This window comes from Diplotaxodon limnothrissa, linkage group LG7, assembly GCF_057381915.1.
Source record: "Diplotaxodon limnothrissa isolate DT_005_m linkage group LG7, D_limnothrissa_male_GT1.1, whole genome shotgun sequence".
NCBI classification, from domain to species: Eukaryota; Metazoa; Chordata; class Actinopteri; order Cichliformes; family Cichlidae; genus Diplotaxodon; species Diplotaxodon limnothrissa.
Window position 1 is genome coordinate 35,874,379 of NC_140602.1, and position 23,886 is coordinate 35,898,264.

The window sequence follows — 23,886 nt, forward strand, 5'->3', positions numbered from 1 at the left end:
ATTTCGTTGCCCTGTACCTGTGCATGTGCAATGACAATAAAGTTGAATTCTATTCTATTCTATTCTATTCTATTCTATGTTTAAAAGTTGCAAGCTAGAAGTTTCATTCCAACCTTAGACTGTATAGAAATAATGGCATAGCCAGTCCTTCTACAAGCAAGTCCAGGGAAAAGGAATTGAAAATATGTTACAGTGTCTTTGCCGTAGCTGCTATGATGTTAGGGCCTATGCTTTGAAGCCTTGAGCTGAACGTTTTTTCCAGTGCCATTATATTTTTTTGACATCATAAGTAAGGGTGGATCTGACGGAGGAACTGAGGAAATTTTCCAAATGCTTTAAATATAAATAAAAACAGGGTGGAATGATTTGCAGATAAAGTAGCCTTTTTAAGAAAAAATATTAGCTCATTTTTAATTTGATGGCAGCAACACTACTCGGCAACAAAAGCCTGGAGAAGTAAGTGGTCCTAAAAAGAAACAACTGAAGGAACATTTTGAAACTAATTAAGTTAACTGGCAACAGGTTGGTAACATGAGTGGGTATAAAAAGGCAGAGTAAAGATAGGCACTGCATTAAAACCAGGCTTCAAGTTTAAAATAAGCTGCTATTTTTCTTGAAATGGTACATTTTCTCCGTTTAAGCATTGGATACATTTTCTATGTCCCATTGTGAATAAAAGATATGTTTGTGAGATTTGCATTTCACACAGCAACTCAACATTTTTGGAATTGGGGTTGTAGAATAGAATCAACTAGAACAGAAATGTCCTTGCACTGTGTGAAAAATTCAGAAAAAGTACAGTGAGTGTTGGGTAGGTAACACACACACACACACACACACACACACACACACACACACACACACACACACACACACACACACACACACAATATTCTTGCACAATGAAAACTAATTATTTCAGTGGGAAATTCCACATGAATGTTTTTGGGGTTTTTTTGCAGATACGATCATTATTGGATGGGCTATTTTGATTTTGCATGACTGAGTTGGAATAGAAACTGTTCACGAGTCTAGTAGCACAGATTCTGGATGAGCTGTAAGATGTTCAAGAGGTTGACAGGTGAAAACTATGGGTGCTGGGGTGTGAACAGTCACTGATATTTGTGTCTCTGAAAAAGATGCAGGTTTTTGTGATATTATACAGGGAGAAAAGAAGGCAACAGTTGTTCATTGTATTTATGACCCTTTCCAGAGTCTTTTTTTGTCTGCCGCAGGACAGTGCATGTATCACACTGTGATGCAGTATGCCAGAAGGCTTCCTATCGAGCAAAGGTAAAAGGCCACCAGCAGCTTTTTGTTCAGGTTGCTTTATCTCAGCGCTCTCAGGTAGTGTATAAGCTGCTGTGCCTTTGACAGGAGCCATGGTATTAGAAGACCAGCGAACACTGTATGAAATGTGGGTTCCCAGGAAGTTAAAGGTGTGAACTCTTTCCAGTCAGTGTCTGTTAATGAAAACTGGGAGTGAGTCTGTGCTGCACATATTGAAATCTACACTGACCTTGTGTTTTTGCAGTGTTCAGTATCAGGTTGTGTGTTGAGAAAAGTGTCTTAGTCCTCAGATTGCATGACTATGGTTGATGAGGGTCACAAACTGAGTGTAAATGGAGTGCCGGATGGGTAAAGGACTCCCCACACAGCAAGAGGAATGCACCAAAATTTGATAGTTTGTGGATAATCCATCAATCACAAGTAGGCCCACCCTGAAGAAAAACTTGCTTTGATCATAAAGGACCACAATTTACAAAATAAACATCCTACGTTTTTATGTTACTGTACAAAATAATACATTAAAGCAGATAAAAAAATCAATCAATAACTGGAAACAGGAAGCCTTTTCACAGTTTTCAACATGCATGTCCATATTGCCATCTTGACCTTGCCCCTATTGACATTTTCTTTTAGCAGTAAATCCACAACATCGATCTCCAAAAGACAGCAGAGTATTGCATTTATTCACACTTTGAATACTGCTTTAGCTCTAGGCCAGTCAGTGGGGAAGTGACAGTGTTTTAGCAGCAGCAGGATGTGTGGGTGGTTTCTCAACGCTGATAATGTGGCAATCTTCATTTCATGGCTCGTGATTTTATTACATTTCCTGCGTCTCTCCTGGTGACCCAACGGCTGCCATCAATTTAGTGGCAACCCTAATTACCTCTACTCTGTCATGTTCAGAGTTTACACTGAAAAACTGATCCATAATTACATTACATCACATGTTTTCTTTGCTTTTGTGACTCGTATTAGTTTGCACCAGTCATAACTTAACAATGCTTTTGGTATATCTGTAGATCTTTCTATAGCACTGACTTCTGGCTCTGATTAAACTCTTGCCTTTTTTGGTATCTGAGATTAATTTTATTGTTTGTGAGACACATGAGCTTGCAGGCAAATTTCGCAATACATTCGTTAGAGCTCTGTGAGCAACACAGGCAGGTGCACCTTGACCTCAACATGGTGACATCTTGTGCTTTCAACTTCTTGTAAAAATAGAGGACAAAGCAACAAGATGTGTGTGATTCAGTTGTCTTTGTATGAATCCTTAAAATTCACGGGACAATTGAAGCTAAATTTATGTTATGTATGTTCACCATCCCTTTACTACAACACAGCTACCAAGAAAGAGAAATATTAACTTAACACCATCAAAAAAACTTCTGATTATCCAACCAGACCAACATACAACCAAAAGTAATATTTAACCCTGAGAAATCTGCATTTAAACATGACTCCTGAATTTAGCGACATCAATATCATGAAAAAAAAAACACAAGTGCAACATCGAGACCAAATCAAGCTCCATACGAGAAAATCACGTCATATTTCTTTCCTACCAATCTCTCTGTTGTCAAACTCTGGAAAATAGATGTTTATGAGTGCAAGTCCACTGAGTCCTTGGTCAGTCAGCATAGTGAGAAAGATTATTCACAAGTAAAAAATACATAAGGGATGTGCCAATAAATTCACCCCAAGGTCAAGCTGCATAATACTCGGAGAAATAGCAAAAAAAAAATCAAAATCATCTCATGCTCTACGGGTCTCAGATAACCTGTTAAATGTTACTTTTTAAAGTCCATGACAGCAAAAATAGGAAAAGAGTGAATATGTCTGACTATGGCATGTTGCAAATGCTTGCCCGGAGAAAGCCTGTTCTCTAAATAAAATATGGCGTGGCCTAGGTTTGCAAAGTTGCACCTGAACAAACCACAAGATTTTGTTATACATGTAGTTCATGGTCGACCCAGTGACTGCAAGGTGTTCCCAAAGTATTCTCGAGACAAAAGTCAGGCCATCTGTCTGTCAGCGAAAGCTCTGCTGATATTGTAAAATGCAACAGGACAGTGATCCAAGTATAGCAGCAGATTTACAACAGAATAGCTGAAAAAGAAAAGAATCAAGGAGTTGCAATAGCCCAGTCAAAGTACAGACCTCAACCCAATTGAAATCCTGTGGTGGGACCTTAAGAGCTGTGTGTAAACAAATGCCCACAAACCTCAACGAATTAAAGCAATACTGTAAAGAAGAGCAGGCCAAAATTCCTCCACAATGATGTGAGAGACTGAAAAAGAAGAACTCTATCCTGATGTCTCTCACTCATATAAAAACTGTGTACTGCAAAGCACTGACTTAATGTCTTCATAGTTTAGGCCAACCTCAAAATAAAATCTATGAATCTCTCCTGCGGGGGGTGTCTCCTCCATTGCTAGGTTGAATATGTCAGTGCATGGACTTAATTAAAAATGTAAAACTTTTGCGGGAAATTTAAAAGAATAGGCTCTGCTGTAGATATTAACTAGAAGTTAGCCTGCGGGAATTATTTTACAAGTCCCAAAAAAAATAAAAAATAAAATACGGCCTCTTAAGTGAAAGAGATGACCAGATATACAAATCCAATATGTCAGAAACAAACAGAAACCTGTTTTGACATGTTCTTCTTCTTCTTCATGCACCTCTCTAAAGATCTTATATCCTCTGTGCCGCGAGAGCTGTTGAGCACATTCACTGCAGCTAGTTGTAAATGTTTCAAGGCTGTAAATTAGCTGCTGGATTGATTCAGAGAGGCTGACTTCATTTCACCAAGCTTTGTGTGTGTGCGTGTGTGTGAGGTGGCAGTTCTGTGAGCTGAGAGTGGGAGTACACTGTCACCCCACAACTGCATGATGCATGACTCCAAGTTTTGTTGGAGTTTTCGCTTTTTCCTCACTGATCATTCAGAGCAGTAAGCCCGCGATGACTCACGGGAATGACAGAGGTGGGATAACGATATCAAGTGAACTCATATAAAAACCTGAGACTTGGTGAAAATAAACCATTGCCACAAGCCAAAGGTTGTTTTTAGATATCAACAAACTGAATGTTTACTCCTTTGGCACCTTTCTACAACGAGGCAATTAGGGAGTAAGCTAAATTTGGAGATAGGAGATAAAATAAGTGAAGACTCCCAGAAATGGAAAAATACACTCCAGCTACACTTCAATGGAAGTTATGATGGAATACTCCCAAATGAACTTACAAACAAAAAAGTTAAAAGCTTTGATTTCAAAGAACTGAGAATTGCTTGCAGATAGCAGATTGAAGGGTTTTTTTTTTTGGTTTTTTTGCTGCTTCTCTGGGTTTAATTTTATCTCTGAATTATTTACTTCTTCTGCTCAAACAAAGGGTCTGACGTGTTATTTAGGCGTTGTACTATTCAGGTTATGTAAACTGGTGCTTAAAATTTAGGTCCGAGTCCATGCTGATGCTGAGATTTCTAGCACTGTTTCTCATCAGTTTGTCATCATCAATAGTGCTTTGTCGTGTTTTTTATTTTGTTAGATCTGCCCTTGTCTCCTAGTGTTTACCTTTTCACAGTGTTTCATGTGTTTCCTTCTCTTCCTATGTGGGCTTATTGAGCCTTGGTTAGACACATCCTGTTTTATTTTTCCTAATTTCTTTCCTTGTTTGCTTTTTCCTGTTTTACTTCCTGTCATTGTGTTTCCCCCACACACTGTCTTGTTAGTAGGGTTGGGCGATTGAGTCCAAAGTCCAGTCGTGGCATCGCCTGTGACGCTAATAGATCAATATCTACCCACTATGCTAGCACAGTCCACCCTTTATAACTACAAACACATGGGTGGCTGAGAAACAAACAAAGTTTATTTTTGACTTGCAGTATGAAGAAACATTTACACATTGATGTACAACACTGATTTTCTTTAGCCAACTTCAGTTAGTTAACCTAATTGCACAGCGAGAAGTTGTGATATTTACCAGCTCTTTAATTTTTTAAGTAAACTTATATAATCCTACTATAAAGGTTTAACCATAAGTTTTTCCCCTGTGTACAATATTTCACCTGTTACTCCTGCAATCTTTACCATGCCATCCTCACTCACTACCACATTTTTCACTAACAAAACAACTAATTAGATGACATAAACAAGCATCTCTACTGATGCGGTCACTTATACTGTTTTCACGATGATGATGATGATGATGATGATGATGATGATAAATCAGTGTTTATTAACTTCAAAGGGAGCAGAAGTCTGTGCTTTGGTTATATGTGGAGGTGTGGAATGAAACTGTGGCTTGGCAGATTTAATTGATTATGAATCTCAGAGTAATGATAATATTAATTTAATGCATCCGTGAGGAAATTAGCTGTCGCCAAATCACTTTGGCCATCTTCAATCCCTGATGTCATATACTTGTTAGTTTCCTTTTTTCTTATAGTCCTGTTTTCCTCATCCTTTATCACTCTTTTCTGTTTCTGTTTTCACACTTATTAGCCAGTCTGTTCTCCGGACCCTCTCCAGGATTTATTCCCCATATGTTTCCTTATGCCTTAGAGATACGTTTCTAAGTTCCTGTTCTTCCTATGCCCAGTAAAAAAAAATAATAATAAAAAAATCAAATCTGTTTATTTTTGCTTAAGCCTGTCAACATCTAAATCTTGCTTTTGGGCCCAAATTACAAACTTATCTCAAAGAGTAAGTGCTGATATTACCTTGGAGCATAACTTTAACTTACCTTTCTCTCTTTTCTTCTTTGCAGTCTAATGTTTAACTGAAGTTAACTCAACTATAGTGAAGTTACATAGTTACGTCTTTTGGGACTAAAATATATCCTTAGTCTTGTCCATCAGTATGTATTAATGTTTTGGATTTAGTTCTTTTTCCCATGAATAAATACACCTTACACTAATTAAATCTTAGACTACTTTTTTTTCAACATCACACTTAAACAACATATGTTCCCATTAGAAGGAGCTCGCTTAAGGCCAAATACTGCATCAGTAGTTTTGTAATGAACTAAATTAATATAGCCACTGGCCTTGGTTGCCATATGCCCTGTATTAGCTCTCATGCTGTGCATGCAATGTGGTTTAATCTCATTGCTTAGCTCCCCAAAGACTACACTTAGTGAACTAATCATGTGTCACATACACATGTGTAATAAATTCTTACAGTGAAAGCTAAATTTTAACACAATAGCATCCCTGTGATAATTACAACTTCATGCTTTTTAGGATTTGGTGAGGTTAGTGTACAAAAATTCATAAAGTTTACTTGCAAAAAAGCCTTTAAGTTATGATGCTGTAGGGAAGGGGTGTGAAACATAAGGCCTATCCATCCACCCATCAATCCATCCATCCATCCCCACTTCTCCCACTTCTTCTTTCTACAATTCATAGTTGCAAGGGAGCTTGAGGCTATTCTAGATTATTGGGTTGTGAGGCTTGGTAGACTCGGAACAGATCACCAGTCTGTCACAGGGTGAGACAGAGAAACAAGCATTTGCATTTTTAGCACATTTAGATTCACCAGTGGATTAACAACAAAATAACAGAAAAGTTCCTGTTTTTCCACTATATATAATTCTACACATTTATCATGTAGTTTCACTTGTCTGACCCATTTGAGATCAAAGTGGGCAGTATGTGGCCCACTATGTAAAATGAGTTTGACATCCCTGCTGTAGGGGTATTTATTCTGCCTTTCACATCTCAATTTGGGCCACAGCCGCCCCATGCCAAATCATGCATAAACATAAGCTAAGTGGTATTAAAAAAAAATAAAATGGAAGTGCAAAATATGTTTTATTATTAAAAGAAACTGCTTTCAAAAGTATAAAAGTGTGAACAGTTGTTCTTGCTCCAGGAATTATTGCATTTGTATTTGTAGATATTCCCCTTTTGTAATCCAATATTTAGAGGAGGAAAGTATTTAATGGAGTCTAGTAAGATTTTTCACTAAGGTTTGGCAGTTTACTTCCAGTTGCGTCATTATGCATACAAAAATAATTTTTATCACTTTTGTGCTTGACGGGTCTGCAGTATGTCCCGCCCAAAAGAGAGACCTTTCTGTAAAAGGGAGAGAATTTTCTCTGCTTGTGTTTACTTGTATAACAACAGAAAATCTCCATGGAAAGACAGCAGGATGAAAGCTTGAGCCTTCCCTGGATGTTATCGTCTCTAACCCAAGTCTAATTTTGTATATTTTATGTTTATAATATTATTTTTTTTGTATTGTCAGAGTAATGGAGAGAATAATTCATCACAAGATGCGTATATGCTGCGGATGGCTGTGAAGATTTTTTTTTAGATTGAACAGCAAGGTGTTTAGTGTTTTAAGTTTACCTTCACATTTCTGCAAGTGATTTGCCACATGAAAACTGCAGGGAGTACAAAAGCAAATGTGAAGAGCTAGATTAATATCCAAATATTGCAGGTATCAAGGAATGTCCCTTTTGTTCCTAACAGATAGCTGTGTGTCAGATTATTTTCATTCACTTGAATTATTGAATTATTTTCGAAGTCAATCGCTCTAACTCAGTGCTGTTTACTGTTATTTGTCCCGTCCCAAAATGCAATAAGAACTTTTCAGAATTTCTAGCTGGGATTATGCCTAAATACGATCACATTCTTATTGTGGGAGATTTTAATGTACATGTCTGCTGTCCTGACAAACCTCTGGTACCGGCAGGCAAGGAGAGAAGGACCCAAAATGCAGGTTTCAGTGAGGCAAAGTAGAACTCAAAGTAACCGCTTTATTAGCAGGTTGCCGGTAAACAGCGGACCAACTAAACTGGGAAAATACAAACTAACAGGCAGATACACACGGACGGAAAACAGAGTACAGAATGAAGGTGAATAGACATTAACGATGCGACAGAGAACAAAGGTAACACAGGGCTAATATACATACGGCAGTAATCAAGGGATGAGGCACAGGAGGGGAACACACCTGGGAGAAATCACAGCTGACGAGACAGGGGAATAGTAAACCGAACACACTGACACCAGACACGAACCTCCAAAGTAAAACAGGAAACCAGAAACAACTTACGAGGAAGCAGAAGACGCTGCACTTAATCTAGAATAATAATCAACACTATAGAAACATACCAAAATATAAAGAACTGAAGAAGCTGGGTCAGAATGATCCAGAACCGTGACAGGCCCAATCTGTACCTGGTCCCACACATGAACATGGACAGACACTAAACCTGGTCTTGTCGCACAGCTTGGCTGTGTCTAACGTGGAAATCTCTGACTTATTCTCTGACCATATGCCTGTATTATTTGATGCTGTGTTTTCACACACTGCCGTTCAAACCAGCGCTATTGTTTGCCACTGTCGGATCATTAACCCTTCCACTGCTGCCCAGTTCTCCTCTGCCTTTAGCCAGCTGTCTGTCCCCGCTGATCTCACTCCCTTGGGCACAGAGGACCTCAGTTCCTGGTTTGAATCTTCCTGCCAAACTATCCTGGACTCTGTGGTACATTTAAAACCAGGCAGCCCAAGGCTAAAACTGAGCCTTGGTTTAATGACACCACTCAGGCTTTGAGGAGGGACTGTTGTAGAGCTGAATGCAAATGGTATAGGGACAAATTGCAGGTGTCTCTTCAAATCTTAAAGGACTGCTGGAGTCTCTATCAGGATATTGTCAAAGAGGCTAAAAGGGAATACTTCTCCAAGATCATCTCCTCCAACAATCATGATCCACGTGTGCTATTTAACACTATTGACTTAGTTTGAAATGCTCCACAAAGTGGCTGTTTGAAGGCCTCTTATAACTGGTTGCAACTACGCGGGCTCTCATCTCTGCCCCTGAGTCTGACCCTCTATCTTAATCCCTTGCTCTGCTGTTTTTGACCAGTTTGAGCCTGTGACTCTTTGTTATTTCGAGGATGTGGTTGGCCATCTGAGGCCCTCCAGTTCTCAAATGATCCTGTCTATCCTTAAGGTTTTAAAGATATTTTGCCAGACATAGGGCACAATTTTCTTACTATTATAAACAGCAGTTTAATATCTGATGTAGACCCTGCTAATTTTAAGAATGCAGTAGTACAAACCCTGCTTAAGAAAGACAGGCCAATCTCCAAGATGCCTTTTCTGTTTAAAATCCTGAAGAAAATAGTATATTCCCAATTGATTGATTTTTTTAAAGTGAGAATGGTACCCTAGAGGTCTTCCAATCAGGTTTTAAAAACCTCCATAGTACTGAGTCAGCACTCTTAAAGGTTTTTAATGATATCTTTCCTACCTGTGATTCTGGTAATCATGTTGTTCTTGACTTGACTCCTTGCTTTTGACACTATAGACTACAACATTTTGCTGTCTCATTAACACCATCTTGCAGGCATTCGTGCTACTGCTTTGAATTGGTTTAAGTCTTATCTTTCTGACAGAACTTTTAGTGTTAACTTTTTAGGGTCCCTTTTCACTGTTCTTCAGTGTGGGGTCCCGCAGGGCTCAGTTCTAGGGCCTCTGCTTTTTTCATTCGGAACCATCCTTGGAAGGCCTGGAATATCCTTCCACTGTTGTGCCGACGACTGCGGATTTATCTGCCTCTGGATCTGAAGGCTCTTTTTTACTTCTCATCCGTAATTTCAGTTTATTTTGAAAAGTCTCAACAGGATCTTGAGCTTTATTGTGAAACGTTTATGTGGAACATAAACAAGCGGACACGCGATGCTGTTACCGTCGTTGTTGCTAACCACAACGCATAAAAACAGGCGCTTGTCCGTCCGTAGTGTGGTTATATAAAATATAAGAGAAAGAGAGAACTTTAAGAAATTAATATAGCCACAACAGTGACCATCAAAACGATGAAAAAATATTGCCGTAAACAGTTTATTTTGCGACACCACGAAACAAACAATAGCGTAAAATGAAACCATAGATGTTTTTATATTGTCATCCGATATATATCGTTATATCGAACAGCCCTAGTCGTAACTGTAATCAGAGTTTTTAGAAGACATTTAGAAGACACTCTGTAACTGCCACGGTAATAAAACTGACCTCAGTGCATCATATTATGTATCACAAGCCTGCAATATACTACTACAGGTGAGCAATACATCAAAATGAAGGCTGAGTTTAAAGATTGCCAGTCAAGATGACCTCTAAATGTTTGAACCTTCTTTTACTTGCAATATTTGGCTGGTTAGGTTAAAAAAAAAAGGAGGTAATTTCTGAAACCTATTACTTCATGCTTCACTGAACTCAACTGATTTGAGTGGAAGAGAAAACATGAAAGGAAAATCTTGTAAGGTTTATACCGAGAGAATTTAACTAAAGGTGGAGGGAAAAGAGATGCAGAGAAAGACATGAAGATTGAGTGATAAGATGATGAGACGGTGATGAAATGCTGGAAATGCTGTAAAAGATACGATGCCGTGCAAAGCAGCGAAGCTTCCCTCAGCCATTTATCCTGGTGTGTGGGCGGCTGCTTCTCTGACAGCCGAGACAGAGGGTGTGCTTCTGTACATTTGTGTGCGTTCTTCTCACATTCTCGGGTGCATAATATACATCTCCTGCCTGCTGATTCAGCCGCCCCGAACCTCCCATCACAATTACAGCCAGTGTGTGGCAGCGCCGCGACACCGACGTCTGCAAAAAGTCACCGGCCTCAACAGAGCCCATCAGTCAGCAGGTCTGTCCCGAGCTAACAGGCCGCTGTGTGGGTGCTGACTCCCAGAATCGCCTTTGGGGAAAGTAACATGACTATTATCCCCATTGTAGCTCAGTCACTGTGAAGTACAGTGTCATTTTGGGACATAACCAGTGTAATAAAACATCCAACTACACATAGCTGATGTATTGGAACCCTGTAAGCCTCAGAAAATGGGGGAGAAAAAGCCTTACAGCTTACATGAGGCAACATTATAATTCAGTAGGAATCATATTTTAGCTACCTGATGATTCAGTATTTCCTTCTCATTCATCATAATAATCTTTTGATCTGGTTTTTGTGTTGCGTGTCTTGAAACTGAACCAAACCGTAAATATTAACTTCGCAAATCCAAAACAAATACCTTACAGTTTTTCTCAAATGCTAAAACACATTTCACAAACGTTTCCACCATGTTCCCCAATGTCTAAATACAACACCCTTTTCTAAAGCTACATAAACACAACAAAATGTAAACACTATACACATCATTACACACTACAGCAAAAGAATTGAAAACACAATGCTCAATTTGTGAGAAGGTTCTTTTCATAACTGCCAATGCATATTTTTAGAAACTATACAGTAACGAATCGTCGTAGATCTCTGTGGGGGATTAGGCATTTAGATTTGTGAGTTTCATATGAAGAGTATAAATCCATAGAAAATCCTGCATGTACGTACACTACTGTAACACAACTCAATGCAAAAACAGAATCTATTGCACACAACAGTACTCTTGAAAACATGATCAGGGTGTGAAGATTTTTTATTTACGTTATTCACACCACACACACACCACAATCACTGTGCGGCATCATGTCGCTGAGCTGCATCGAGCCACATCACCTCATCCACATCGCAGGCTATATTGTCTCTCGCCAGGCACCGCGGGAAAAACACCCTGGAATGGCGAATCCATCCTTGGAAGGCCTCCGCTGGGATGTCAACACAGGCCAGCTCCATTGCCCTTAGGAGGTTCTCTCTTGTGTATGGCTGTCTGTCATACACCTTCCATCTCCATGATGAGAAGAACTCCTCTATAGGGTTCAGGAAAGGGGAGTAGGGTAGCAGACAGACGTTTAAAAAGTGGTCACTGTTGGTGGTGAACCACTCTCTGATTTGATTTGTTCTGTGGAAGCAGACATTGTTCCAAATGATCACATAAATGTGATGTGCGGGCCCAGGATGGTGTTGGTGGTGGTCCAGGAGGATGTGTTTTAGCTCCTCTAGGAAGGTGAGGAGACGTTGGGTGTTGTAAGACCCAAGGACAGCATGCCGGTGGACAAGCCCCTTCGAACCCATGGCCGCACAAAAAGTAATATTATCCCCCCGTTGGCCAGGGACCTCAGCGATGGCTCTTTGGCCAATGATGTTACGGCCTCTTTGCCTTCGTTTCTGCAGGTTGAAGCCAGCCTCATCCAGGAAGAGGTACTCATGAGGTCTGGCCATCGTGTCCAACTGTAATATCCTCTGTGAAAATGTGAAAGTGCACAGGTGTTCAGAACAACAGTCAATCAGGTAGCACAGTATTGTCCAGAAGTAATGTAGGCCACTGAGCAACACAGTATGTCCACTAACTGTACTGTGAACATGGATGTATACTTACTTGCACATACTCGTAACGTAGGTCTTTGTGTCGCAGAGTTGCGCTCAAAGGGAACCCTATAGACCTGTTTCATCCGCGTCTTTTTGCGCCGGAGAACTCGGTCTATTGTGGCCAAGCTGACATCGTCAATGCTCTCAAAGTTGACATTATCGGCAATGACTTTGTCTCTGATCTCCCGGAGTCTGATGAGGTTGTTCCCACGAACCATATCCACAATGAGGGTTTCTTGTGCCGCTGTAAATATGGCAACCCTCCCACCTCTATGTGGCATTCTTTCAACTCTGAAGAAAGAAACATGTGTTGTCAATTGACATGTGTTAAAATACAGTCACAACTGATTTGAAACCAATAGACTACTTTCACAGGTTTGTAAAACTGTATTGTGACAAAGAAAGCAATAGAGTACAATACCTGGTGTGTTGTCTGAATGCCCTGATAATGGTGGCCACGGTGAACCTACTCAGGTTTGGATGGACTCTTAGTTAGGGCTGGGCAATATGGCCTAAAATTCATATCGCGATATAATTTGAAGCATGTGCGGTAACGAGATATATCACCATATATTCTTTTCTTCTGTATAACGTATTTTCCACACTATAAGGCACACTTAAAATCCTTTTAATTTTCTCAAAAATCAAGAGTATGTATGAATTCTGGTTGTGCTTACTGACCTCGAACCGATTTTGGCGTGCAGAAATCTGTTAAAAAATATTTTAGTACAACTTTGGTAAGCCACACTGCTTGATGGATTGTCAGAGCATTACGGCTGCCGTAGTGAGGAGCTTTGCGGAGTAATCTGGGTCCAAAACTCCGTCTTCTTCAGGTCATAAAGTCAAACGAACACTAAGAGTTAAAAACGGTCTAAATTCTTTCATCTTTAATTAAATCATCAGAATTGCTGCTTTATCGGGTGTAACAATTAAGTTTTACATCCATGAAAACAGAATTTATTAAATTTAACGGAGTTAGAAGTTAATAGGAAGTTAGCTCACTAGTTTCCACCTAAACATTTCATACCATGTTCTGACTGAGAGATTTTTGAAACTAATTCAAACGTACAGCTCTGCTACCACTTCCAACATAAATGAAGACAGAAAACTAAACAGCAGTGGCGTTTGCAGGGTTACTGAAGTTGGACTACCTGGTATATAATGTTGTGCTACGTGATTGCTAGCGACACAGCTATGTTAGCATAACATTAGCACAGTGAAGCTGGAGGATGAACGCCAACTTTTTTCCCACTCGATAAAAGTTAACGTGAGGGATTCTGGTGGTCAGGGACAAATGCAATCGCATAGCAGGATGCCATACACGGGCCAAACTTCAGTCAGGAGAATAACTGAGATTATTCATCCACAAAACGAGGCTAGTTATTAATATACTGCAACAACATGGGAATAGAACAGCTGCGAGAAAATTCAGCATTAATGAATCAATGTTACGGAAGTGGAGGAAGCGCAGTTTTTGGCTTTCCCCATATTTCAAAAGTGCTTCATCTCTTTGCTATGACTGTGGCCCGCCATAATTTGCAGATGATAATGGTTTTAGCCGCTGCGATGCTTTCGACCAAAACAGGCGCAGCTTGATGACATCATCAACATGCGCTATCGCGATAGAGCGATATACTCAAAATCTCTATCGTTGGCCAAATTTATATCGTTTCTATCGTATATCGTTTATATTGTCTACCCCTACTCTTAGTCCTGCTTCAGCCATTGTCATGCCATGGACAATGACTGTTGCTCGCATCTCGTCCGTAATGATGGTGCGAGGTTGTCTTGCTCTCCCTCCTGGGCCTCCTCCTCTTCCTCGTTGGCCTGCTCCTCTTCTTCCAGGGCCAGCTCTTCTCCCTCCTTTGCATCGAATTCCTCTTCCCCTGACTCTGCCTTCATCCATTGTGTTTGTTTGGACTCTTCAGCATACTGTGCACTCTGAACTTGCTTTTATACATGTGATCACAGCATTAGCAACAGGTGTCTTCAATTTTGAGTCGTTGTGTGTAATGAATGATGCCAGGTGTGTTCATTGTGTTCAGATATTGCTGACTGTGGCAAGCATGTTGCATCACATGAGCTTTCATTTGAGAATATGAGTTCTTTTGCAACTTGTGTTTTAGCAAGGAAAGATGTGTTTAGATTTATGACAACGGAGGATTGTCTCCTGTGAATTGTGTCTTCATGTGACATGTGTTTATGATATTGGTAAATGATGGCTAGATTTAGTAAATGTGTTTAGACAACTGGTCATTTTGTTTAGAGGATTGGCTTTTGTGTTTTAGCATTTGAGAAAAACTGTAAAAACGCTAAAATAATGGTTTATCATCTAATCTGAGCTGTTGAGACAAACTCGTTTTACTTTACTGATAAAAATAACTAAGGAAATGATCTAACAATAAATGAGGAAAGTCCAAAAACTCGGCATTAATGACTGCATTAATATGAACACAGTACTTCATAATCACAGGATCCTATAGAGTAGTAAGTGTGTGTGTGTGTGTGTGTGTGTGTGTGTGTGTGTGTGTGTGTGTGTGTGTGTGTGTGTGTGTACGTATGTACCATGTTTAGATATTTTTGTGAGGACCAAAAATGGGAACGCTAATATGTGGGGACCAAAAGTCCCTTATGGGGGAAAAAATACCTGTCCCTGAGTTTGAAGGTTTTAGTGTCAGAGCTATAATTAGGTTAGGGTTAGGCCATGGCATTTATTTTCGATGGTTATGGTTAGGGGAAGTGGCTAGGTAATGCTAGAGAAAGCATGCTAGGGATGGCATAATGTCAATTGGATGTCCCAACTAAAACATGAAAACAAGTGTGTAAAAACAAGTGTGTGTCACAAATCACAGAGCAGACAGAACTAAATGACCATAAGTGTAGATCCTAATTTTTTAGCTTTTCTTTTATGTTTCATTGTGGGTCTGACCATCTGCACTAAGCACGGAAACACTGGAAACACAAGTGAACATCTGAGGCTGGTATCTCAGCAGATTAATGCTCGTGATTTGGATTTCAGCCGTCAGATATGCATCTAATGTTCAGGGATCTAATTATTATGTTTGTGTTGTCTGCATTTTGCACCTACCTGATATCAGTTGGTGCCGTGTGCCTTCTTGGACTGGTGATCAGTTTGTGTTTGTGTATTTGAAGTGAGAATATAGAGTCATTTAAATGCTCTGTTTCTCTGTTTGTGTAGGAGCAATTTATTTTTAAAATATAGGTTTCTGTTTGGCATTGATAGAGGACCGAGTTATTTGCATGAGGAACATTAGCTGGGCTGTTTTGGGGGACCCCATTGATATGATAGAGTGTTGGGTTGTTGTTTTTTTCAGTGTTTTGTTTTATTTAATTGAAAAGTTGTTTTTCTGATGAGGCAAGTAGGCAAAAGTTCTTGTTCTGTCAGCCACAGTAGTGAAAAATACATTTATATTCAGAGCTGTGGATGAAAATTTGAAAATAGTTTGAAGAAAAGCAATAATACAGAACCAAGTTTATTCAAAACTTTATTCATTAACTTAGTAAAGTGTAGTTACTACCTTACACTGAGCATGCAGTTTAATAAGAAAATGAACAGTCAGCCCAGGTGTCCTTTTGCACTTCTTTTTTCTTTGATTTTTTGTTTTATTTATGAGTTTAATTAAATGAATGAAATGAGAATTTATTTATTTGTACTCCCACTGGAAATAAAAGCTTTGCACATTTTTTTCAGAGTTTGGCAAAGACACTGAAAATGTTCTTGGAGCTTAACGTATACAAACTTTAACTTAATTTGATTTTGAGAGTGCATCTCACAACAAAGCACAGAAGAATTAAATCTACATATACCAGTACTAATGCTAATATTGTTTTCTGTGTGTCCAGACCAATGACGTCGCAGGAAACACTTGGAACTGGCTTTACTTCATCCCTCTCATAATCATCGGCTCCTTCTTCATGCTTAACCTGGTGCTTGGTGTTCTTTCTGGGTAAGTCATATATTACAGGTAAACCTAAAGGGTGAACTGTAGTTATATATTCTCTTCTTTACGATCATTATGTTGTTTGCCTTGTTTGAAATCACCTCTGCCCCTGCTGTTTTTGTCAGGTTGCCAGTTTCTTTCACTGAATTTCAGCTTCTCACAGTCTGTGTCAAAGGATGTGCCAAAATGAAAGAGTGAGACAAAAAGTCAAAGAAAACTAACTTTTAATAAGTCAATGAACAAAAGAAGCAAATACTAATACAGCAGAAACCCCAACTTACGAAATTAATTCATTCCCAAGGGTCTTTCGTAAGTCGAAGCACTCATCGTGCCTTTTGAGTGAACGATAGGCTAATTGCTAACTGCAACAACAATACGTCGTTCAAGTGGAACAGCGAAGCGCAAGTACGGAAGCCAAGGGGGTTGTCACATGATTCGGAAGGCATTGTGGGCCTTCTGGACTCAGCCAATCAGAGCCAGCAGATTTCGTTACACGGGCATTTTGCTGTAACACGGGCAGAAATATTGCCGTTAAGTGCCTTCATAACTTGAATTTTTCGTTAAATGGGGCATTCGTAAGTCGGGGTTCCACTGTACTTGGACAGGAACATGTAGCACACGAGAAAATGAACACAGGGATGACAAACTGTGTGTGTGAGTGTGTGTTGGGGGCAACTAAGAACTAGAGATTGAAAACGCTAAATATAGAATTTTACCAACTGCTAAAGACTTGTGCCCATGTGTCCCTTGTATACAGTATGTATATATTTTTGGTGATCTTATCAAAATTTCCACTAAATAACTTAAAATTTTGAGTTACATATTTCAAGATTTTTTACTTACTCAGAGGTAGCTTAAAATTTACATATCTCAGAACGTAAGCTTTTTTCTCAGTAGTGCAAAAATAAACTTCCATACTGATGTTTGGATCCTCTCATCACATCCATATGACAGGAAATGCTGCAAGCTAATAAGCAGTAAATGGAAGTCTATGTCACTTAAATTATGTGAATGTGTTAGTGGATGCGTTTCTATTAGACTTCTTGAGAATATTTTATAATCTTTAAAAGGACATTAAATTAAAGCTTCTGGCTGTTTCGGTGGCCTGTATGTACAAATAAGTATTTTAGGGCCACATTGTAGCTGTTTATAGGAGCAGCAAAAAATAAGATTATCTTATGGCTTGAAACTGAGTGTTAATCAAGTAAATCAACAGAATATTCAGCATGCTTTTCTATCATCTACTGCTTCTCCTTTTCACCTTCTTCCTCTCATTGTCTTTCCCTGTCTTGTGTAATGAAAAGCCTGTGCTCGGTAGCTTTAATCATCCTGGTCCTCTGCACTCCTAAAGGCAACGTCTGTCCATCTCATTGTGTCTATGGTCACAGAGAGCCCTGCCTCACCTGCCGTGACTCACGGCCTCTTGTCTTTTTAAACTCTTGATTAAAGCAAACATGTTTGATCATTAGTCTGGACGTCGTAAGGAAACGCTGCTTAAAATGAAGCTCTTGAGAAAAATGATGATCCAACAACAGCTAGCTCATATTCCTTCGGTGAAATGATCACTTTGCCCTCTCATCTTCCTGGTTTTCATGAAACTATTAAAAACTATGAACTGTTCAGTATTCCAAATCATGCTTCCTGATGACTGTGTGCCACCAATCCATTAACTTACATTAACTATATACAAGGCATAAATAGTAAAGTAGAGGAAATCAACAAGGTAACAAAATCCTTTGAGCAGGCACTTCTAATGCTGGTCAAAGGCTGTTTGTTAATCTTTTCTTATCTTATTATCGCAATAACACAAGTGAAAAGTCAGACATACTCTAGCACTACTAAGGTTGAATAACTTAATCCCTGAAATGATTCTACTACAGAGGTTGTGAAAAAAAAGATGTCATATGCATACCGCTGCTTTCAGTCTTTATGTTAAGCTAATAGCCTGCTGCTTATAGCTTCATATTAGACCTTAAAACAAGAAAGTTGTGTGCGACAACTGAAAACTGAATAAACATGCTTCCTAAAACAGAACTGAGGAAAAAATACTATATCATACGATTCATTGTTTTCTCTACGTGAAGTGCATATGCTGCCAATAGTCCTATCTCACAGAGCCATGAAACAGCATCATGAGCTTTCTTCTCCACCCAAACATTTCATGTCTGAAAATGTTGGAAATATCTCCTGAGAGTTATGGCTATGCCAGCAGCCTTTTTTTCCTCTTGCATATCCTCAACAGTTTCCCAGCTGTCATCTTAACTCTGACCTTATTAATCCATCTGCCCGAATTGTTTGAACCTCAACTTCATCTACAGTTTATCTGTGTCTTACGTAGATCAATATCTGCTTACATGAGCCAAACATAAAAAAAGTCTTTAAATGCAAACTACCACATGTTAAATGTTAATGCAATCTGTTCTTGCTGTGTATATATAAAAAAAAAAACCTGCCTCAACAGAGAATTTGCCAAAGAGCGAGAGCGTGTGGAGAAGAGACAGGAGTTTCTAAAGCTTCGCAGGCAACAGCAGATTGAGAGAGAGCTCACCGGATACTTGGAGTGGATCTGCAAAGCAGGTTAGACTCATCTTTCAAAAAGCATGGTTGTGTTTAGGAAAAAAAAAAAAAAAAGGGTAAAAAAGAAAATCCCCCTTTTTTTCCCTTTCTCTCTTTCGCTGCAGAGGAGGTGTTGCTGGAGGAGGAGGATGAGATTGCAGAGGAGAAGTCCCCACTGGACGGTGCGTGGTACAAGAGGAAACAAAACCTTCCAGGTGAAAACAGGGCTGAGTATCTGTTGCCTGCTTTACCATGGTCCATTACCACAGGAGGCCGATGGTAAACCAGGCACAGAGACGGTATGGCTCATCGTTTCCATCTCATGACTGCTTTTGGACATCATTAAACTTGTGCACATGGATCATTTTAAAGTCATCAGTCATGGATGTGATCTGGCTCTTTTTTTCACCTGTCTACTTGTTGCATGGACTTTTATGATGCAAATTATTACTGTGATTAGAGTTTTTTTTTTTAAACCCAACAAGCTAGCTGGCAATCCTATGGAGATGACAGAAGTCCAGGAACTCAATGCAGCAGCCAAAAAATTGTCTGGCATGTAACACTGCAGCATGTCATTTTCACAGTTTTAGCCTTAGAAGTGCTGTTGAGCACTAAGAATGAGCACTTCAAGCAAAAGTACTGTAAACTCTTCTTCAGAGATCACACCCCACCCTGAACCACTTTGAAATGACTGCACATATGATTTGAGACATGCAGTTTACACCTCATTTTATTTTATTTGTTTAACTTTAAGATGGCTGTTGTGGTCTTTTGCTTGAATGTTGTTTTCTTTCTTCTTTTCTATTACAGTCTAATCTCACAGTGTCACGTATGTTTTGCTGGTAGTTATTTAGTGTTTTGTTTGTCGTGTTTTTGTGTAATGGTTGTCAGCAAACAGCTTGTAGGGGGATTAGGATCAAGTCCCGCCTGAAGTTAGCAGTGACTATTTGGATCTTTGAAAACCATGAACATGCAGAGTACACAAAGTAGTTGTTCTTGCAATTTTTAACTTTTCATGCAAAAATAATCTATGGCTAAACAGATTTTGTTGTGCAATTCTCAGATAATTAGCATATATCTAAAATCTTTAAGGTTCTTTATTTAAATTTAACCAGTCAGTCACCTCAGTATGTTTAGTCTGTTTCCAGGCTTTTGAGACATTTGCATCATAACACATCAGAATTATTATAACAGTTATTATCAGTTAATATTACTGACAAACCATTAGCAGATTTATGTATTTAGCTTGCTAATCTTTGCTCTTTTGCTAATGCCAAATTAATTGCTTCACCAAATAACTATAATGCATAAACGCCTTGACCTCAAACATACTGAAAATTTGAGGACTATATTCTTAAAAACAGGAAAGAGGTGGTCAAATATCCAGCAAGAATTAAACCAGAAGCTGGTTGATGGTAGAGACATCTGACTGAAGTACAACTTGCTAAGGGACATTTAACCAAATATAGGGGAGGTGTGCATTTGCAGTGTTGGGAAGGTTTGTATTCCACTACAGATTACAGAATACATGCCCCAAAATTTATTTTGTAACGTATTCCGTTACGTTACAATGAGAGTAACGTATTCTGAATACTTTGGATTACTTAATATGCTGTTTACAACTACATGAATGTGATTTATTACTATTATCTAAGGTCCGCAGCTACAAACCGTAGTAAAGGGACCTCTGGCTAATACGGTGGGTTTGTGTCGGGCTCGTAGCCGAAAACTAGTTTTACTTTGTTGTCTGGGTCAAGTTTGCTAGCGAGACACAGAGAGAGGCATTGAAAGGCTGCTCCAACGGAACTTATTGTTTCGGAGAAAAACACAAACGCAGTGTACAGTCGAGTCTTAATAGCTTACTTACAACTGGGCTCGTCAGGCACTCTTCTTGGCTGCAGTGGTTATTATTATATTTACATGCTTCCAGCTCCTGTTTCTGCTCGATGACAACTCGTACTTTTCCACTCTCCTTTTTTCTCCCTCCTCGCACTCACAGACACTTAACGGGTATGGCAGTCCATTCTCCCTGCAGCACGGACTACACTGCCCATGAGGCTACATTCTTCAGGGCTATGCCTGTAGCATTCTGCCTATTACCTTAGCACAACAACAACAACAAAAAGGCCTCTCTCACCCAGGAAACATACAAGCTGTGTCCCAAAACGTCGGCTGCACCCTTCGGAGGACCCGGCCTTCGCGCTTCGCGGTCTACGTGGGCCGGGTCCTTCGAAGACCGAGAAGGCCGGAAGTGCGAGGCTGTGAAATTGGATGGTCTAGCCTTCAGATTTGCGTCACCGCTGTGTCGGTGTCCGTCTGCTCCTTGCTATCTAAAATATAACAGGACACTGGCGTAAATTCTCGACCGTCTCACATTTCTGTTTAACGTTTATTCAGCTGTGTGAAAACCCCGGAGGAACCCACCCGATGGATTAATAAAGTTTTATTTAATCTAATAATCTAATAACTTTGATCTCAGCCAAACCGATTTACTCCGGAACAAATAAAACACAGAAAAAAGGCAAACAATTACATTTTTAAGTTATCCGAGTGACTTCTATATCATGTTTAACCTGAGTAGCGAAAGAGCGGGGGTCTGAAAACGATGAAGCCGGGAGTCCGCTGCTCTCACCGGCTGGAGTGACCATTGAACCCCCCGGCTTGCTATCGAGCTGGTGGGTAACAGACGTCTCCGAAAACATCGGCACACTTTTGCAAATATGCGATATCTTGATAAACCAAGCACATATTTGTAATTTACACAGCTACTTTCTCGCCTGAAAATATGTTAAAAGTTTATTTTGCGACCAACAAAGATTAATAAGACTAATTTTAAAACTTATTAGCGGCCGCCATTGTTGGCAGCTGAAATTTGGCTGAGCCGCGCTATGAATTCTGGGATATGGTGGGCCACGAAGGACACACCCGACCCATCCTTCAAATTCAGGGAAATAAAGGACGAATTTGTAGGAGTCGACGAATTGGGACAGCCTTTGTCGCCTGGCTGTGACGTAATCGGCCTTCAAATGCGGCCTCCGGAGGATGCAGCCGACGTTTTGGGACACAGCTACAGTCGCAGAGAGAGCATCACCCTGTAGCCATGGCAACCGTAACGCTGCCGCCTGGAACAACAGAACATCCTGACCCGCAACAACAGGAAACAGGAAAATACCACCGTGTAATCCATTTATTTCAACAAAGTAACTGTATTCTAAATACCACCTTTTTAAACGGTAACTGTAACAGAATACAGTTACTCATATTTTGTATTTTGAGCCTGTATGTATACTTTTAACTCTATGGGAATTAGAGAAAATCCAAAATACATTAAAACCTGTGCACCCAGCAGTTAAAATAAATAGTTTAAGCCCAAAATTACTGTGACATTCATGCCTATGGTGAGTGTACTATGTAAACTTATAATCTTAACTGTATTTGTGCTAATTAGTGGTTTTTACTCAAACAATTACTCTTATTACATTTAACATTAAAATAAAATATAAAATATAGCGCGGAGTGTTACATGAAGTCCTAGTGAACATCTGTAAAATATGCTGTCAGTACAGTGCAGCCTGCTGGTCATGACTGCAAAATATATCAGCATTTATGATTAGCCAGCCATTTGATTGCTAATCATGGTTTCCACTCTGCCCTCTCATCTTCACTGTTCTTTGTCTCTGTCTCTGTCTCTTCCTCATGATGTCATTGCATTAGGCCCGATGTGAAGGGAGGGGTTAATTAGTGGGATTAACAACGATAGTCTGAAGGAAACCTATTGAACCAACACACATACATACATGACGGTAAACTGATACACACACATTTGATACACATGCATGCTAATGACTCCAGCAAAATGACAGTAGTCAGCAGCGTTATTTCCCTCAATCAGTTACAAATGGAGGATTAAAACGTATGAGGCACAGCTTTAGAAAAACCGCTCTGATGTTGTTGAAGCAGAAAATATGTATTTGACATCCGTCAGATGAATGACAGGTATGATTAGCGGAGCACAGTGTCAATCATAGCTGCCCGTCTGGAGAAAAAAAGGATTATAAAACTCTTTATTCTGAAATGATTTACTAAGACTTTTAATGATAAGAAATTGAGGAAATTAGCCTTTTTATAACGTACTCTACAGGCTGGATATTTCATTTATAGATAAAAGATGTGCGGCAGCTGCTTTCAATTACTTTCAAAGAACAGAAATTTGAAAAAAAAAAATTAAAATATAACATCTGTTGCTTTTCTCACAAATATGGGGTTTCTTTAATTTAATCATTTGTGCAGATATCTCCTTGTTTTCAAATCAGTTTGGCTGTTTTTTGAGCTCCTATAAATGAATCATTATATAATGCTTACAACAAAGCAAACCCGCCAACCAAAACATATGTTATCTTAGTGCAGGTACAGGCATTTCTTCAAAAACCGAGTTTTTACAGGTTGATATTTTCATAGCTGCTTTTTTCCCTCTCTGAAGAGGGAACAAAGGTTTCTGGGATTCAGTTACAGAAAGAGATTTGATGATGAAGAATTAGACTTGGAGTGGTCTCAAAGCCGTATTTATTTTCTCAGCCTCCTTCCTGCCTCTCAGCTGCTTTCCCGAGCAGATATACAGGCGTTTGGATTTAATGAACGAGCCCACCACTCCAACGGCACTGAAGTGGTCACATGACCCTCACATTCATGTCATGCTGGCGGTTTTTCATTCCAAGGCCGACTTCAAGCAGCAAGGCAGAAAATCTCCAAATGAAAAACGTGATTGATGCCTGCTATTCATAGCTCCCAATTAGCTCACCCATCTTCA

General features: G+C 39.5%; 1 protein-coding gene and 1 pseudogene across 2 annotated transcripts in view; one reads left to right on the plus strand and one right to left on the minus strand.

The window, feature by feature from the left end:
• cacna1bb (calcium channel, voltage-dependent, N type, alpha 1B subunit, b) overlaps positions 1–23,886 on the plus strand; it is a 232,754-nt gene that overhangs the window by 122,583 nt on the left and 86,285 nt on the right. For both annotated transcript variants that reach the window (XM_085359644.1, XM_085359642.1), the window contains exons 9-11: positions 16,426–16,529; positions 18,985–19,100; positions 19,205–19,294. In XM_085359644.1, coding sequence (XP_085215770.1) covers positions 16,426–16,529; positions 18,985–19,100; positions 19,205–19,294 — 310 coding nt within the window. The remainder of the gene's footprint in view (positions 1–16,425; positions 16,530–18,984; positions 19,101–19,204; positions 19,295–23,886) is intronic.
• On the minus strand, positions 11,966–12,779 carry LOC146628685 (uncharacterized; annotated as a pseudogene).